The sequence below is a fragment of the Rhagoletis zephyria genome, unplaced genomic scaffold (genome assembly GCF_001687245.7).
Source record: "Rhagoletis zephyria isolate East Lansing unplaced genomic scaffold, Rhagoletis_zephyria_1.1 Rzeph_scaffold_05166, whole genome shotgun sequence".
NCBI classification, from domain to species: Eukaryota; Metazoa; Arthropoda; class Insecta; order Diptera; family Tephritidae; genus Rhagoletis; species Rhagoletis zephyria.
This window is the reverse complement of record NW_016162249.1, coordinates 13,635-32,869: the sequence shown is the minus strand read 5'-3', so window position 1 is coordinate 32,869 and position 19,235 is coordinate 13,635. Positions and strand designations below refer to the sequence as shown.

The 19,235-nt window shown below is 33.9% G+C and overlaps 1 protein-coding gene across 1 annotated transcript; it reads right to left on the bottom strand.

Annotated features, from left to right (window-relative positions):
• Window positions 1-449: 449 nt before the first annotated feature.
• Window positions 450-18,248, bottom strand: LOC108371712 (long-chain fatty acid transport protein 4-like). Its single transcript, XM_017627315.1, is given in 6 exon segments — window positions 450-1,120; window positions 1,122-1,565; window positions 2,328-2,529; window positions 4,127-4,750; window positions 4,847-5,259; window positions 17,957-18,248. Coding segments are annotated over 6 exon segments (2,256 nt in total). The 5' UTR covers window positions 18,032-18,248; the 3' UTR covers window positions 450-622.
• Between the last annotated feature and the right edge of the window lie 987 nt (window positions 18,249-19,235).

The window sequence follows — 19,235 nt, the reverse complement described above, 5'->3', positions numbered from 1 at the left end:
TATTATTGAATGTGCTTTTGTAAGAAGCATCGAGTCTTATTTGAACAGCGCCTGTACTTGTCTGCCTTACCGAAATATCAACAAAGCACGAGTCGATTACAAATATCGGGAGTCGCACGAAGAATCATAACATTTGCACTGAAAAATGATATCTCTCTTCTGCACTAATTTCTTGATTTTATAACACCTTAGTTAATGTTGTGACCTGCAGTGATGTGAAGCTAAAACGGTCTTTTCTGTAAAAAATTATAAATTTATAATAATTTTAATATAAAACTCATCACAACCTTTCACTAACTAGATAGATTTTTTAAATTTATTAATAAAAAAATCATTGAATTTAAGTCTACGAAGTGCTTTATTAAAATATAGTATAAAATATCTACATATTTGCTTATGGAACATACCGAGCCCTAACCACCAAAAGGATGTAAGCGACATTTTTTTGAAATTTTTTTTATGCAGAAATGCATCAGATGCTCTCAGAACATTTCTTCATCAAATTAAATTTTGTAAACCATGGCGCTTACGTCTTTTTGGCTTTTTGGCGGTTAGTGCCACATAATGAATTTTTTAACAAGCTATAAAAACTAGAACAAATAACAACCCGCCCTTAAAATCGTTAAAATCGAATTTCACCTCTATTTATCTTTTCAAAATTTTCACTAGTAAGTATCTCGTACCTTCCGGATGCCGTTTGATAATAGAGTGCATCCTGAATAATATTTGGATTGTATCCTTCCTTTTGCAGATCAACTTTGCGCAATTTACACGTGCCAGTTAGATCTACTTTAGTTAAAAATCTTATAAACTGTGGTCTAGCATATGTCGGCAGTACTTTTGCTATATCCTGTGTGAAACGTGCAAGGTCTACTTCCCGCTCTGGATCGTATATGGCTGCCATTCCGGCACGTCCTTCCGTGTTTGGTATCGCAACACCATAAACAATTGTATCTTTATAGCTGGCAACATTACTCACTTGTGCCTCCACCTCACTAGTGGATACGTTCTCTCCCTTCCAACGAAATGTGTCGCCCGTGCGATCCATAAAGAAAAGGTAACCTCGTTCATCGGACGTCAACAAATCGCCCGAGAGGAATGCCATATCCCCCTTTTTGAATAACGTCATGCGCAATTTTCTTTGTTGAAGCCCTCTCATCGGCATATCCGAGAAATTCCCGAGAAGGATTGCCTTTGATGATTTTGCCAATAAATACTCCACATTCGCCGGCTTCACAACGTTGACACAGTCCATCTTCGCCACGTATGGGCTCACCAGTATCCGGGTCAGCTTTTATTATAGAGATGGGATAAATTTGTGGTATAATACGGGAAATAAAACCAATGGCACCGACAGTATTGTCATTGTTCATAATATTGGCATTACCCTCTGTGGCACCGTAGAACTCGCCGACCTTGGGAATATTAAATCGTTCGACAAAACGAGGCCAAATTTGCGGCCGCAAGCCGTTGCCAAAGACCATACGAATTTTATGCTTGCGATCGTGCTCACATGGAGGTGTAGCCAGTATGTAACGTGCCATTTCCCCAATGTATTGCGCAATCTAGATATGTGTTGAAAAATAAATTAAGTGGAAATTAAAAAGGTTACATAAATATACATAATTAAAAATAAACTGAAAATACATCTTGCTCCTTAAGGGACCCCGAATTGAAAGATTCGCTGTCCTCTTAATACCTCAATGGGAGACTAAAGTATACAACGACGGGAGCTCAATATTTAAAAAATTAATTCCCAACAAGGAGTATCCTTAGTTACTTGAAGCTTCAAAAACGTCTCACATTCCTTTTATCTCATACCATAACATCGACCAACAAGCGGCCTATGACCGTTAGAAATTCAAGGCATTAATCGAAAAATAAAAAGAATCCGGGATTCTTGTCTAGGAGGTCCTGAGATCAAAGGATCACTGGTAGTTTTTCTACGACAATATTTTCCCCGGGACTTTTATAACATCGAAAAAAAATAACTGTTACTTTCGGTCCCTGTGTTAATAAAGTTATTTGATTTTCAGAGCTAGTGCCTGCAAAGGCGGAGATGGAAGTCTGGTAAGAATTTCGCAAAACTTACGTTGCTCCCTACAAGAACAAATTCGAAAGAACCGCTACGAGCTTTTAGAGGCCAAACGAGCTTTTAGACAATGCGAATTTGTGTCGTGGAAATTTTTCTATCTGACATCGGAAAGTGTAATAGGAGCAGCGAATCTAAATTACAGCGACACTACCATATTTATGACATAAAAATGAGAGACAAAAAACCTACTTTAAATTTATTATAGTTATTAAAAACGCAAAATTTTTCTTACTGTGCAATTAAATCGAACGCAGTCAGCAAAGTAACCAGATGCTGAGAACTTCTTTCGGATGGCGACGGTTGAGCCAAACAGCAACGCTTGTCCCATATTCATAACACCGCCAGCTGTGTGGTATAGTGGCAGAGGAGTATAATATATATCTTTATTCTTAAAATATAGTGCATAGTGAATACCAGCGGCAATAAATATGTATCTGGAAATAAGAAAAGCGTTTATGTATACATATGCTTGCTAGCTAGGCTAGGCTAGGTCGCGAGAAAGGTTTGTAATTAACCCTGGTTTCAAAGCTTATTTCGAATGAAAAGGAATATTTGAGTACTATTTGTATGATCATTATTGAATTACTAAATTTTTCAGTTTCTAACCGACTTAACTTTTGACTTATGCATTTTACCAAGATCCCTCTATGAGTCTCAATTTCTAAAAAAAGAAACGGATTTTATTTATTGTAGATATGTATATCTTATTGCGAGGAACGGCAGAGATTTTCATAATTGCAAAATATTTCCGAATTTAGCTACCACTCAAGTGTGGGTAATTACAAACTTTTTTCTTCTGAACAGCCATAACGGTAACCATAAGCCATAGCCATAACGGTAACGGTAACCACATTAACTATCATCGATTATAGGTACCATAACCACAAACAGCTGATTTTTCGTAGTCAACAATGTCGGTGTTGCCAGACGCGGAACAAGATGCGGAAAATGTGCAATATCGTCGTAGGATACTTGCGCAGAACTTCTTTCGCTATCACTAAATTAACACTAAATTCTGAAACCCCAAGAGCAGATTACAATAAAATATGTACATCAAATTAAAGGTAATAACTTTTGCCTTCTTAATAATATACACTTATTTTTTAGTATTTTTGGTTTAAAACTAAAATAAATCATATAAATTATGGACATCAGCAGAAAGATAAATTAATTGTCTTTATTTTGACATCGTTAGTTTTTGAATCGGTTACATAGTTCATAAGATATTAATATTTCAAAAATCAAAAACAAATTATTTTTTACCTTTTATTTATATCTCCGAGATATTTTTGCGCTAAATAATTTTGGTACAGTTGAAGTCAGCGTGAGAAGTTCTATCGAGCCACACTCCTCGTTTTTGCATAGCTAAATGGTTCACATTCTACACTTATGCCAATACTTTGGCTGTGAACAATATTTTTTTTTTTTAGAACGTCTGGCAACACGCACTTCAGATATCAGCTGATATGGTTATGGCGTAAAACCAAAATTCAATTGGTCTCTATGGCTATGGCGTTATGGTGTTACACCACTAATCGAATACAGTGTTGGCCATAAGGTTGGTTGGAATATCTGTTTTTTATGGTAATGGTTATGTCACCACTAATTTAAGCTTAATGAACACATTTATGTGCATATATTGGTATGTATTTTCCACCAGAGTAAATTTAAATTTGATTCCAAATCACACTTAATTNTTTTATGGTAATGGTTATGTCACCACTAATTTAAGCTTAATGAACACATTTATGTGCATATATTGGTATGTATTTTCCACCAGAGTAAATTTAAATTTGATTCCAAATCACACTTAATTGTGAAAATCTTCACATCACATACAAATGAAAGTGATATTGAATTGGCTGATATGTGAACACCTACATACAACGTACCTACATATNTGTGAAAATCTTCACATCACATACAAATGAAAGTGATATTGAATTGGCTGGTATGTGAACACCTACATACCACATACCTACATATGTAGGTATGTTATCAAATGACTTAAATTTTTCATATCATACAAACCTTGAATGAGAAATTACTGCTGCCTTTGGCAAACCCGTGGTGCCAGAGGTGTAAATATACATCAGCTTATCGTGGTGATTTGGATGTTGAGTGGAGTTGAAGGGTTGCGCTTTGTCATTTGCGGATGAGTGTAGTAGAGTTGCTAGGTCTTCGGCTGAGTTACGCACTGGTTTATTAATTTCATTATTGAATTGAAATAATTTCGCTGGAATATCACTCGCAATATTTGCAATCATATCATAGAAATCCTCGCCATATATGAGCGCAGCACATTTAGCCACCGTGATGCTGTGAAGCAACGACGGCCCCTTTAGGTTGGTGTTAATAAGGGCGGTTATAATACCACACTTTGAGAGACCCAACCAAATGCCAACATATTCAGCGCGATTCTCCAACATGAGGCCAACAACGTCACCCTTTTTATAGCCGTGACTGTGGAAGATTTCAGCGATACGATTGGAAAATTCACTCAGTTGCAGAAATGTCCATGACTGTGTTTCGCTGATTATGGCCACTTTATCAGGATGAGTCTCCACATTCCTTTGAAATATATCACCTATCGATAGGTTCTTGCGTTCATACTGCTTTATGAGTAGAAGCAGTCTTATATAAGACCACAACGCCCTTAAAAAAACAACGAAGCGAAAACGAAGAATTACTTACTTGTGTAAAATGTATGTAAATTTAAAAACAGAAAACAAGTATTTTTTAATAACTCACTTAGTATCACGCTTGGTTGTTACGGTAGCAATATAGAACCAACGCCATCCTAACATCACCAACATAACCGCAAATATGGCGGCGAACACTGCGGGCACGCCACACATCCAGCCAAAGAAATACCAAAGAAGCGCAACGAATGTTGCTGCGATGCTTATTGTGAGCACTAAAATAATTTCGTGTTGGGACTTGGCCTGCGTTCTGACAGCTGTTTGTTGCTGTGCTGTAGAATTCATACAGCCGTCTTTCTTGATGCCATTACTGCATCTCGCCGATGCATGGTCATCACCAATTTGGCTGGGCTGGTCCCTATCAACATCAATGGTAGTATGAGCTCCATCTGTGCTCTTTTCAGTTCTTTTAGGACTGCTTGGTTCTTCGCCAAGACAAGGACCTTGGTACCCCTCAATCGACTGTTGGTGACAGAAATAGATAAAAGGAAAGAAGACGTTTTAGTTCATACAATTTTTTATCATGTGTATTCCAAATTTTTTAATCTAAAATGGCGACGCTGGAAAAGTAATGACCCAAAAAAAAAAAGTTGCAAAAAATAAAAAAACTATAAAACGAGCCCAAAGGTAATGTTGCACTTTTAAAGTTTATTTATATTTTGTGCTCTTTTATAGTTCTTTTTTGTTTATTTTTTTTAATTTTTGTGGGTTTTATTACTTTGCCAGCGTCGCCATTTTAGATATATAATAACTTTAATAAAAAAACATTTTTTTTAGAGTTGCCACCTGTTTGAGAATTTTAATTAAATTTAATTTATAAAATAAATTGAATATGTATTGCAATGTGGGTATCAAACTGAACAGCTTTAGGAAATTTTACTGCCGAAAATATTTTTAGGGAGGGTTGCTACCTGCTTGAAAAATTTGATTGTATAAAATTGATAAAATAAATGAACTCTATATCTANTTTTTTTTAATTTTTGTGGGTTTTATTACTTTGCCAGCGTCGCCATTTTAGATATATAATAACTTTAATAAAAAAACATTTTTTTTAGAGTTGCCACCTGTTTGAGAATTTTAATTAAATTTAATTTATAAAATAAATTGAATATGTATTGCAATGTGGGTATCAAACTGAACAGCTTTAGGAAATTTTACTGCCGAAAATATTTTTAGGGAGGGTTGCTACCTGCTTGAAAAATTTGATTGTATAAAATTGATAAAATAAATACTAATAATAATAAATAATAAANATTTTTTTTAGAGTTGCCACCTGTTTGAGAATTTTAATTAAATTTAATTTATAAAATAAATTGAATATGTATTGCAATGTGGGTATCAAACTGAACAGCTTTAGGAAATTTTACTGCCGAAAATATTTTTAGGGAGGGTTGCTACCTGCTTGAAAAATTTGATTGTATAAAATTGATAAAATAAATGAACTCTATATCTATACTTATAATAAAATTGTAACAGGCCAATGTCTGTACCATATGGATATTAAAGAAAAATTAATAAGCGGTTTATTAGACCAACAGAAGCCAAATCTAAAATTTTTAAAATTTTGGTCTGTCTGTCTGTATGTTAGTAAGCGCATTATTAAATTAAATGCAGTTTTCACCAATATTCATATTGCTAGAGCTCTAATTGAAAATGTAGAATCCATTTGTTTTTTTTTTTGTTTTAGTTGATCGTGGATCATTATTCTTAGGTATTTGAACGTATTAACTTTTTCCAGTGCATCGTTATTTATATTTAGAGTTAGCAACGGATTGTTCTCAAAATTTCGCCTTGATATAACCACAAACTTAATTTTATTGACATTAAATCGCACTTTTTTGGAACTTCTGTGTGGAAGGGTTTTCCCTAAAATTTCAAAATTTTTGATGTTGTTGCCAAGAAATTAAGAAATCTGAGAGGTCACGCTTTACAATTTTATACATTTCTCTAAGGTTGTATAGTAACAAATAGTCAGTACTAATTTGTAGTGGAGCCTTCAAATTTTTACTGAAAAAGTGTATAAGAACCCAAAAAATTTGTAAGAGAGCCCCCAATCGAGAGCGTAATAACACGGGAGAGCTGTAAATTCTTGCTATTGAAATTTTTAGTTGTGTTCACCAACTTTTCTGGGTTAAAACCTGTAAAACTGCCAAAAGGCTTTCTGGTAAATTCCTGTAAATTCTTGCAATTTCTTTCGAGTGAGGGAACGCAACTTTTACTAGCAGAAATTAGCTAGCAGAAGACGAAGAAGAGTGAATGTCAAAAGCTGCCATTTGTTGGATTGGTTAAGCGTAAACAAAGGTAAATTAAGTGGAAATCAAATTTTTAATGATGTACTGGACTGATTAAGTGCTTGTGTGTAAAACAAAGAGTTTAAAACAGATTTATAAATAGTAGAATGTTTACAGCAGAATGTCAAAACACTGCAACAACTGTTCACTTGCAAGTTTTTACTAGTTTTGTGTTCAATAACTTTTTCTGCTAGTTTTCTTCTCTTCTCAATTTTACGTTCTATTTTACTGTTACGCTCTCGCTGCAATCTTTTACTGGAGAAGTTACTATACAAACCTAATGTATTTCACTACGCTACTAAACGGCTGCACCCAGGGGCGGCGAAACGCCCTGTGTCCGGGTGGGTAGTTCTGCTGGTAGCAAGAGTACACACGTAAAGAAAATAAGTTGTCGATGTAATTGAGAAGGTTTACCGGTTTCGTTAGAAAAACTTATTTGGGGTATTCACAACGGTGTCGTAATTTCGCACCCTGTATATTAAGAAACAAGACCCACACACAATTCGTTTTCGCGCAAAAATTGCACAACATCTTTCACCGATCCTGGATTTTGCTCTTTGCGCCTCAATATGCACAGAGCCATATCTTTATCGCTATTGAGTCTGCATTAGTCAAAATCACCATTATAAAACGAGACGATTTTCCTTAAATCTAATGTCTCACCAAGAAAGATATTTTCTAAAGTTTTATAAAACTTTGGCCATTCAATATCAAATTTACTTATCAGGGAGCAAATAACTTGGTCAAATATATCATCCGAAAATACTCTTCAGGATTTTCAATTGGACTTATTTTTCATCTAGAAAATTTGCAAGTGAGTAGTACTACCCACCATACCCACGTCTTCCGCCGTCCCTGACTGCACCGATTTGGTTCATATTTGGAACATATGCCAGCACCTTGAAAATAAATATTCCCACCAAAAATTTACTCGGTATGTAGCTCGGGATATTCCTAAAATTCTTATACAGACTAAAACGTAAAAAACCAATTTATCTCTAAAACCAATTACGCTGGGAAACTGAAGCTTAGCACTGATGCGTATATTGCAAGTGCATCGGAAAAGGCGGCGTGGCACCTTCCACAAAAACTGAACTTCTCATATAGCTTATCTCTGGAACCGCTTATACTAACGTCCTGAAATTCGACACATATGGTTATCAATACCGTGCCTATGGCGAAAAGTGGTAAGTAATGGAAAAGTAACTTTGCTTTTAATTTTTAGTAAAATGTAAAATTTATGTCAAAATTTTGAAGAATTTTTTAAAATTTTTCACAAAGAATGGAACTTTGATTTTACGAGTTACGCTATATAAAGAGCCACCAAATCATAATTTTTCATATCTGGACTAATATGACTATCTTATGAATTCCTGACGCGCTCGAGCAAATTTTTCCCCATCCTTGTTTGACCCTTCCGCACCACACCACCCATTATGCACATCTACAGTGTTAATTTGTGCCGTCTTCTGTCATCGCTATCAATATCTGTTGCGCTTGAGTATCTCCATGTATTCTGTTTTTACATTATTGAAAGCCGGGAGGGTCCCTCACCGATGCGATAGTTTTTCTTTCTACTCTCAAAATCCATTAAGTCCCCATCATCGCTTCGTGAGCTACCCTACTATTAAGTCGCGTAATTAGCGGCGATAAAGAAAACATGTCATTTCAATAATTAACTAGAACAGAGCTGCATATTTTTGTATTGGAGCGTTAAGACAAACAGGCTTTGAGTGCTTTTGGTTGCTTACACCGCGCTGCATTATCAATGCGTAGCCTACGATTTGCCCTTTTGCTAAGAAGCCATTGACTGCGCTAAAGCGAGCAATTTAGCATTTCGAATTATACAAATGCCGAATGCAAATACATACATACATACACTCATATGTGTATACATATATGTATTAATATACATACAATGCACACTGGTCCCAATTCAATGTTTTTTGGCAGAAATTAAACTAATGTACCCACGAAGTTGAAACTTGGCAAAGTCAATAGTCATAGCTAGAGATGGCAGCGATTAATCATTTGACTAAATTAATCGATTATTTTTGTCGAATTTACGATTTAATTATATCGTAGTTTGGTTTTTCGTTAATCGATTATTATTCGATTTTTTGTAAAATAATCGTAAAAATAATTTTAAGAAGTATGAATTCTGTTGTTGTCTGAAATCCATCCATCGAGCATTCCTTTTCGCTAGCTGCCATGGGCGTAGCCAGGTAGGGACAGGGGGCGGGGCAATCCAAACATACGACCAATGGATTCGTTGATCGACTGTGAGAGAGAACTCTTCAACAAACCGACATACGCGAGCAGTGGAGCTACATTTCCCGCTCATTACAGGTACGATGAGGAGTGTAAAGAAGCTGCAGAGAAAAATGCTTGAAATGCTGGCCGACGGAAAAAACAACCGAAATTTTTAGCTGAGAGTTGAGCGACTTACGGAAGATTTCAAGACTCCTGTAGAAACAACCATGACGACTTAGTGACCGACGTCCACAACGTTCTCAAATTATGTAGGGAACACTTTTCGACCCCCTTGAATAGCAGAAGCACTGAAAGAAGTGAAGAAGACAAACCCGAGTCAACAGTTGATGACGATGGAGTCGATATCCCAGCGCCTGACTTTGACGAGGTACGAATAACGATTATGCTGATGAAAAGTAACAAAGCTGCTTGAGCTGACGGCCTGCCAGCTGAGCTATTCAACTGAGATGGCAAGGAGCTATTAAGGTACATGCCCGACGACTGGAATTCAAGTGCGCTCTGCTCAATCCACAAGAAAGGCGACCCCGCCATGCGTGCCAACAACCGCGGGATCAGCCTTCTAAGCATAGGTTACAAGGTCTTATCGAGCGTATTGTGTCTGTATCTATCAATAAAAGAAATGCAAAAGAAAGAAATAAGAAATATGTATACTAGGGCGGAGTAATTTACTTTTGAAAAAGTGCACGGCATATTCGGATTCAACGTTCGATTCTAATAAGAAATGATGACCAAACTACATAGACGTATACCAAAATGACCATTGACCCTCCCAATTTTGAAAGGAAAAATCAGTGTATTATAATTTTTTCTGAACGAAATTAGTTTTCCATTTACAAAAATGTGTATGTTTCCTTTTACAATATACTGCACCTTCGTTTGAGAATTGGGAGGGTCAAACGTCATTTTTGGTATATTGTTCGCTCGTAATTTTTGATCAGAATCAATTCTTAGAATTTTAGTTTGCTGTATCTTCGAAAAAAGCGTTTTTACTTTTTCTTTTAGATAAAATACTCCATATATTTGAAGTCTAATATATTTTTTCAAATTTTTTTTAAATGTACTATAAATATCTTAGAAAATTTTGGAAACCCTAGTGCCTGATGAGCGCCTTTTTTAAAAAGCTGGTGCTACAGCCACCGAGAAACGCAACCTTATCAAAACTTTTGCTTTTGCAAACTTGGTTATATAATAAATAATTATCATCGCTAAAAATACTATTTTATTTTATTTAAGGCTAATTACACTGGATCACGAAGTTTAGTTTGGTTTTTGTTCCCCAGACGCAACTATCCGATTCCCATATAGAATTTCTGGGTGATTCCGAAAAACGGGTTCATTTTTTTTCTATGGATACGTTTTTGAGATACTTGCAAATTACCGTTCTTCAGCTTAAAGCAAAAATTAGTTCCTTTTATTCACGTATATCTTACGAACAAATAAAAAAATCTTAATATAAATTACGGCAAATGAAATCTAATGAAATTATCCATAAACTATATATACATCACTTTCCGATAGGAATCATAGTTTCTGACTAATTAATTAATCATTCCAGCTTTTTTTTTATTTTTTTATGAAAAAAATGAAAAAAATCAAACTTTAACAGAAGAAAAATTAAAATAATAACAGGTTCTGTGCCAAACTTTTGCATTTGTACTAAAACCTGTTCTGTTACAAACAAACATCAACTTACTGATGAAGAAAATCGATGGATAAATACGAAATAATGAGTGATAAAATGAAAATGCGCAAAGATTTCTTGTATGAAATATGAGCAGAGAGGCGTGTTACTCGTGGCGTATGAGTAACTTAATTTCTTGCTCATTTTTTATACTTATTTATCAAATTTTGTTTTTATTAAGCGTTTTGGTAATTTTTCCGAAAACTAAATTCAATTCTGCATCAGTTTTGCGGTCATTCGAAATCCTAATGAGGTACATTTCAGAAAGACTGAACTCTATATTGAGTGAAAAAAGGCTATAACTTATATATAAATAGGCAATCATGTTTCCTTTACATCCCTTTTAAGATGTATGTATGTATGTACATGAAATAGATTAAGGATCGGTTGTTCATNTCGAAATCCTAATGAGGTACATTTCAGAAAGACTGAACTCTATATTGAGTAAAAAAAGGCTATAACTTATATATAAATAGGCAATCATGTTTCCTTTACATCCCTTTTAAGATGTATGTATGTATGTACTTGAAATATATTAAGGATCGGTTGTTCAATGTCTGTTTATCACCAGTGTGCGGACTCTAAAAATTTGTTAATTGTAGATAAGCCTTAAAAATTGTGACAGATTCCAAAACATTGTGGTAGATTTACATATACATAATTATGTACGCATTCGGGCGGGTCAATTTGTATGGCAGATCTTTTTGACCATGCACGTATAGCATAAAAGGGCTCTGTGTGTAATTCTAAGAAAATTTGCCGAAGTTTGGAGCTTGCCAAATCGCGAGAATAGGTTTCTTAGCATTTTGTGTAGTGTCGTACAGTAATGATGGAATTTTGTATAAAAATATGCTATAAGGGGTTTTTTGATATGAGAAGTCCATTTCTGCACTTACATATCTTTTTCTTAACACTTCCACCAGAGGGTCCAATAGTGAAAATTTTGACATTTCCTTCGAAACCAATTCTCGCAATTCGCCAAACTCCAAACTGAGTTTAAATTAGCTTTGAATTACACGTAGAATCCTCCTATGCTATACTCGCATAATAAAAAAAATTTGTCCCGCCCTAGTAACTATATATGTAATAAAATATTTAAGTTTTTTAAGTATTTTTTCATACAATTTTCTAAATAAAAAATACTTCATTTTATATTTAAATAGCTTTTTGTTTTGCACTAATTTACTTCTTAAGGAAAACTGTGCTTTAAAATTAGGAACACCATTTTCGTTTTCTAAAACCGTTATTCTTAAAAATAATTTATATTTGTTACGTGTAATGGCTATTTCTGTTATACTTATAATTGAAAATCTTAACTAAATTGTGTGAAAAAATGAGAAAAACGTTGATATATTGAATGCTTATTTGTCACGTTTTATTATATTATATATATATTGAAATGTAATACATAGACTCTCCGGCATCTAATGAGAATATATAGAATTTTTAATATTCACAATGGTTTTCATTCGAAATAGTTTTCGTTAATTTTTATTTAAGGATGGCTCATATGTATTATAACATAAACAAAGAAATTCACGTTTCTAACTGTTATAAAAACTTCAATATTTTAAATCGGAGTTACAAGTATGCAGTTCTATATCCCATTAAATTTTAGTATAATTTATCGCGCTTACTTTTCATAACTCTTTTTACACATGCTCTTTATTTATAAAAAACTCTGATTAAAAAGTTTGACGTTTGAAGACCGTTTTACAGTTCTATCAAATTTGAAGCACAGTTACGAAAAATATTTATAATGAAAAGCATTGGAAATTAAAACAAAAATCACTGCATTACTAGATATTTCTGGTGATCAGTGATATATTTACGTACATATGTACAGTAGACCGGTTCAAAACAATTGTTTTCACCTTTTCATGATATTAGTAGAGAAATGAGTTGCTCTACATGTCCATAGACATTTTTTCAAAGACTAGGGGGGCTATATCTTGAATATCAGATCAGCGAATCGCATTTAAACGTCAAAGCTTTTTGATATAGATCTATCATCGTCTTAGAACTCAAAATGTGTATAATTGGAAGCTATTTTGAGCTATTTCGAAAAATTCAGCGGGTTTCTAGGGGTAGTTTTTAGCCAGGAACTCAAATACGTCAATTTTTTTAATCTAAACTAATAGTAAATATAATATCCAACTAAAACTTTACAAAATCATGAATATCAATTTTCAAATTGTCCAACTATCCCCAAAAATTGTTCAATATTCTCAGTACCATTCTATTCTATTTTTTCCGTCCTTTTCAATGCCATCAACGGAATTAGTGTTACCAATTTTAGCAGTTGCCCCTTTAACCAGAGAAATACATATTAAATAAACGAAAACAGTTTGCTATTTTTTTTAGGGTCTAAGAAAATAATATAAATAGTACATTTGTGTCTCTTTTGTCAGCTTTCACATGACTGGGATGAAGTAACATTGATGACAGCGCAACTAGCTGAGTTTCAATCGTCCAGTTCTGTATCCCTTTTGCAGTAGTTCAGAGACCGTTTTGAAATTTTTGGTGCGGAGCAAGAACAAGGGGTGAGTAATTGTCAGCTTTCAAAGAAACGCTTATTGGAGGTCCCGCCCGCCACAGCCAATTTTTTTTTTTAATTTTTTTTTTTAATTAGCTTTGAAAATACGAAAGCTTCCTATCGTTTAAATAAAGCCATTTTATTAAAAGTATAAAAAATATTCATATGAAACAAGTAAAGCTCATTTTACTCACGAACTTTGCATCCCCAATAGAGACTCGTACCACTCGTCACAAAATACCGTCCCACCCACCATAAACTAAGAGATTTTTTTTTTTTTTTTTTAATATTCAGATATGATAATGCCATTAAAGCATAAAATGGGCCTTAACATTCTATTAGCCAAGTACATACGAGAAAGGCGCTTTGAACGAAATATTTATAGTTTGTCTAAAAGTGGGAAACGAATCTATCAACTCAGAGAGGCGGGTGCCACACAATGGGACGTCCCCATATAAGCGGCGGCCAAAAGTAGTAACCGTACTATAAATTCGCTGAAATTTCGTATATGCGCTGTTCGGCACTTAGGAATGAAGAAATGTGGAAAATGGTAAAATTAAACGCGCTTCCACGCCCACAGCTCTCGTGCTTATCCGATTTTGATGAAACTCAGAGCATATGCTGGTTTAACGAGAAAAGCATAAATCTGGAAGATCGTAAAAATCGGTTTGCATTATCGACTAATAATTCTAGAAAAATACGCAAATTTAAAAACAAAAAAAACAATATATTTTTTTGACAAATTCGGCGTGCCCTGCTCGTTTAAGCCAGAATTTTCCAACTTGAAAGATAATAAGGAATTTCTTGTTATGGCACCCACCGTCTACACAACCGTTTTGGCTTCAAGTACTAAATTTTATGACTGTTGGAGAAAACGAACAAGCACATTTATTTAATTTCTAAAGAAGTTCCCATTTCTTCATTTTAAAAATGACAAAACGAAAACATTTACAACACCTGCATACTAAATTATTTTCACGATATGAATTTACACTGCAGCTCTCATTTTGCCTAAATTTTATACAAAAAACACAGCTAAGGTAAGACCAGCAGTACTCTTGCCATCGAAAACGAATTTCGTCCAGAGAAGCGTCCATTTTTGGCTGACCTTTGAATGTGATTAATAGATTTGCGTGTCATTAATATCTACATCTTCTTTAAATTCCATTTTATATTGCATATTATTTATTTTATGCACAATTATATTATTATTTATTTTATGTACACACTAGAGTCTTTCCCTTCAGCTCTACAATGAAAATTCAATAAATTTTACAGGAGGTGGGTCTACAAAAGGAAGAATAGAAGCTGAACTCCCAGCTGGAACTATTTGAGATATGACACGCATATTTTATGTTTACTTGTCCGAAGTATATTTAGCTCACTTCCTAGGTCCTTTTTAAATATATCTTTTTAAAGTAAGCACTCGAAAAATTTTATACTCACAAAATTATGTAGAATTTCAAACTAAACTATTTTATACATTTCGAAAGATTTATAAAAATTTAAAGCAATGCTTGACCACAGATATATTCAAAAACTGCTCGTCAATCAGATTGGCTTTTTACATATGCGCACAAGTGGGAAAATTAATTCAAATTACTCGCGACAAAATCAAAATTTGTTATTACAAATTTATTTTTTCGCATTGTTCGTACTTTAAGCTCTTGTGAGTAGTCCACGTGCAAACAGCGTTATGTGATTCTATAATAGAAAGCCATACATTTGAAAAAACGACTACGACAACAAGTCACATTTAAAACAAATTTTTTTTTTATTATTATTACCTGAAAATTTGGATAAACAAGAGCCTTATAAAGTTGTAACATAACATAACATGACATAAGATAACATTAACAGTCTATACGACCTAAAGCAGTTTTCTAAATTCATCAGAAGATGTATAGTTTTGAAACTTTATAAATAAGTGTGATAGCGACTTTTGGAAGAAGAGTTAATATTTGATGCTATTTTTTTCGAATATAAAAAGATTTTGCACTGTGTTGTAAGTGGACATGAAACTACTTTAAATACCAAAACTCCTCCAAAAACTAAAAATCGAACAAAATTTTACATAGCGCTCTTTGCAAGTGGACTACTCATGTCATGATTGCAAATATGCTTTTTTATCAAAAATTCTTTTTGGCTTGGGTTAGCTGGATACTTGGCTATGTAGTATGTAGTAACGGAAACAACCCACATAAGGCATATACTCCGCGATAACGCGTACATATGTAGGTGTATTCTACATACCTTTTGTTTTATATTGCATAGTTTTTATATTATAGGTACTAGCGGACCCGCCGAACTTCGTGTTGCCTAAAATTAATTTTTTTACTGAAATATTTGGTCCAACATTTTCAACAACCATTCACGTTTACGATATCCAGTGATACATTTATCTGCACGACAGCAATTCATTTTTATATGTAAGGATTTTTTTTCGAATGGTGGCAACCCTATTAAATTTTTTTTGTATTAAATATTATACATTCTCAGTGAAATAACATTATAGCGGCTTATTTAAAATTAATTTTTGTTTTTTGATATTTCAGATATGCACCTAGAAAGAAACAAAGCAAATCCGTTGGGCCGTTCTTGAGTTATGCGATAACACACGAACAGTAATTCATTTTTATATATACAAATTTTTAAGAAAAAACTGACTTGTTATGAATTCAAAGTTATTAGGCAAAAAAAAAACAAATAGCCCGTACACAATGAAAACGACGAGCTACGGACCATAGCTGTCAAATTATTTTTCCACACTTTTTATAGGCAATTATTTTGGCGACGACAGGGCTACGCGACGACTGTGGTTGTGACCAGATTAGACCTATTTATATTTTTCTAGCGACAGCTAAGGTTCTTCCTCTTCTTTTATATTACACGCATACAAATTCACGATGTCGCTGCTGCGTCAAAAAAAAATCATTTCGCCATCGACAAAGTGTTTAGATAATGAAGATAACAAACTGGAAGCTGTGGCCCATAATTCGTCGGTTTCAATGTCGTTTCATCACTAAAAGTTGCAGTTTATCACTGCAGTTACTTCGAACGGCTCCGTACACATGCAGGGTTGCATTTTAAGCTTCATAATTGTGATTTCTGTGTGCGTTGGATATATTTTATTCGAAATTATATGCCATCTTACCAAAATAATAAAAAAAGAAATCGAGTTTCTGCCGAAAAATTTGGTTTTGTGACCATTGTGCAATATATGAATTTAAATATACATATGTACATACAGATCTATACAGATCTATATGTATGAAATATTTTTACGGCTTTTTTGTTGGATGCCGCCGTAGACTTGTAAGTATTGAGTGAAGCTAAAACTCAAAGGGTCTATTGTAAATATGAGCACCCAATAACAACAACAAAACACAAACAAAATTAATGAACATGATCTTAATTATAGTATATTAGCCAGTTTTATTACAAATGACATTTACCCATTTGTTTTTTTTTTTAACGGGGAATAAAAATTCAGTGCGAGGTATTTCGTGTGGATATTGACATGATAATGCCGCTTGTGTTAGTTTGTTTTTGTACTCTGAACTCAATGTTTTTTCACTGAACTGGTTATTTAAGAAAAATATACACACAAGGCGATAGCAAGTAAAAGAGCATAACTCAAACTAGGAGGTGTGAAAAATCGCGGGCACTACCAGTAATTGCAAGAAAATCATACCTAAATAAAGGGCAGTTCAAACACGATTTTGTTTTTTTTTTTTTTACTTTTATCGTTACTTTGCAAAAGAATACAAGCAGAAATTATAGAAAAAACTATATTTTAAGATAAGCAGATTTAGCGAAGAATGCGTAAAATATAATATATATATGTTTGAATGTAGTATTGCGGAAACTTGTTTGGTACATCTTTTATAATAGCTAAATGGCAAGGTAGATAGTGTACATATGTATGTATGTACATATGGATATATAAGTGTGCATATGCATGTGTAACATGCTCATGAACTGAACAACTTCGGATATGTGGCATACAACAATTAACTTCAGGCATACAGAAATGCAAACTTTGGTCAGCATATAACAATATGCAGGCATAAATATGTATACAGTAAGTAGATATGTATGTATGTATGTGGACGCTTGCATATGCATGTACATATATATGTAAGCAAGATTGTACAAACAATCATTTTAAGTGGGACACCACAAAATTCGCCTTCAGCCATAATATGAACGTATGTATGTATGTAGTTCCTATCATTTCCACATACAAGCATAAATGCATAAACTAACAAACAATCACTTTAAAGCATATATTGGTGCTTTAACGGCTAATTGAATCACTGTAAATATGCATACATACATAAGTATGTATGTAAATTGCATATAATTTGGGCTTACTTTTCCATTGACGGTATCCACTTCATCTGCCGCAATCACTATGCACGCTGCCTCTATCGATGTAGTAGTACTCATTCTGCTAGTTGCAATTGGCCGCTTATTAGTTTATGTTAATTTACCAACATTTAAAATCTTTTATTAGCGATTAAACTTTTAACTCTATGTCTCATTAAACTCACTCATTAAAGCTTTTGTCGCATTGCTCATTTAATCTAATACCGGCTTTTAATATGTAATTGTAACACACATTAAAGAAGAACTCATTTTCTATTGTTTTCTGAATAAAAATTTTCCACAAATTTATCGATGCTCTAAGCTAGTTAAATTCATCGATGAATTCGAAACCGTATAGGTATAATTTGCATTTGAAGTAGGATAGTAATTTTGTTTAAAGTTCGTCTCTTCATCGACTGAGATTAAAAACCGTACTAGAAACTTAACTGTTAACATACCAAAGCTGATATCACCAGCGAGAATGAGGAGCAAAATCTATATGGCCGTGACTTTACGGTTTTGACTGAACAAATAAATAGTGCTACTATAGCTAGTACCACTATACAAGTATATATTTATATACATATATAAGAGAAATTACCAAGTAAGCGTGTTTCTCTTAGCGTACAGACTACCAAGAGATTAAAAAAATCTGTTACTGATATTCTCTACTATACATAACAGTATATATTTATATACATATATAAGAGAAATTACCAAGTAAGCGTGTTTCTCTTAGCGTACAGACTACCAAGAGATTAAAAAAATCTGTTATATTTTTCAATAACAGGCCAGTCGTTTTTGCCGTGGGACCGATTTTGGCTGGGCAAACGGAATTTGAGAAAACTGGTCGGTCGAATTTATACTCCAGTAAGGACTTGCAGGAAAAGGCAAAGCAAATCCGATACAAATGTATAGATGTGTCAAACTATGGCAGTTCCTGTATGAATGCTCAAGAAAAATACCAAAAGTAGTCAAAATGTCACTTAACTTATCAGCTGACCAGAGTGCCTATATTTACAATCCATTGCTGAATATGTAGGCACACGCTTCATAGAATTAAGTTTGTGTAAATTTTAGTCAAACAAATTAGTTCAACCATCTTCTACAGTTACCGACGAAACTTCTCTTTTCTTCGTTTATGGTTGATGTCTACGTGAATACGTAGATCATGGGTATTACTAATTTTCCTGACACATTGGTTTCTTGGGGCCGGATATCTACACACCAGATGACTATACTCCGTATTGATAATCTTATTTATTGAATTCGTAGAACTGCATAC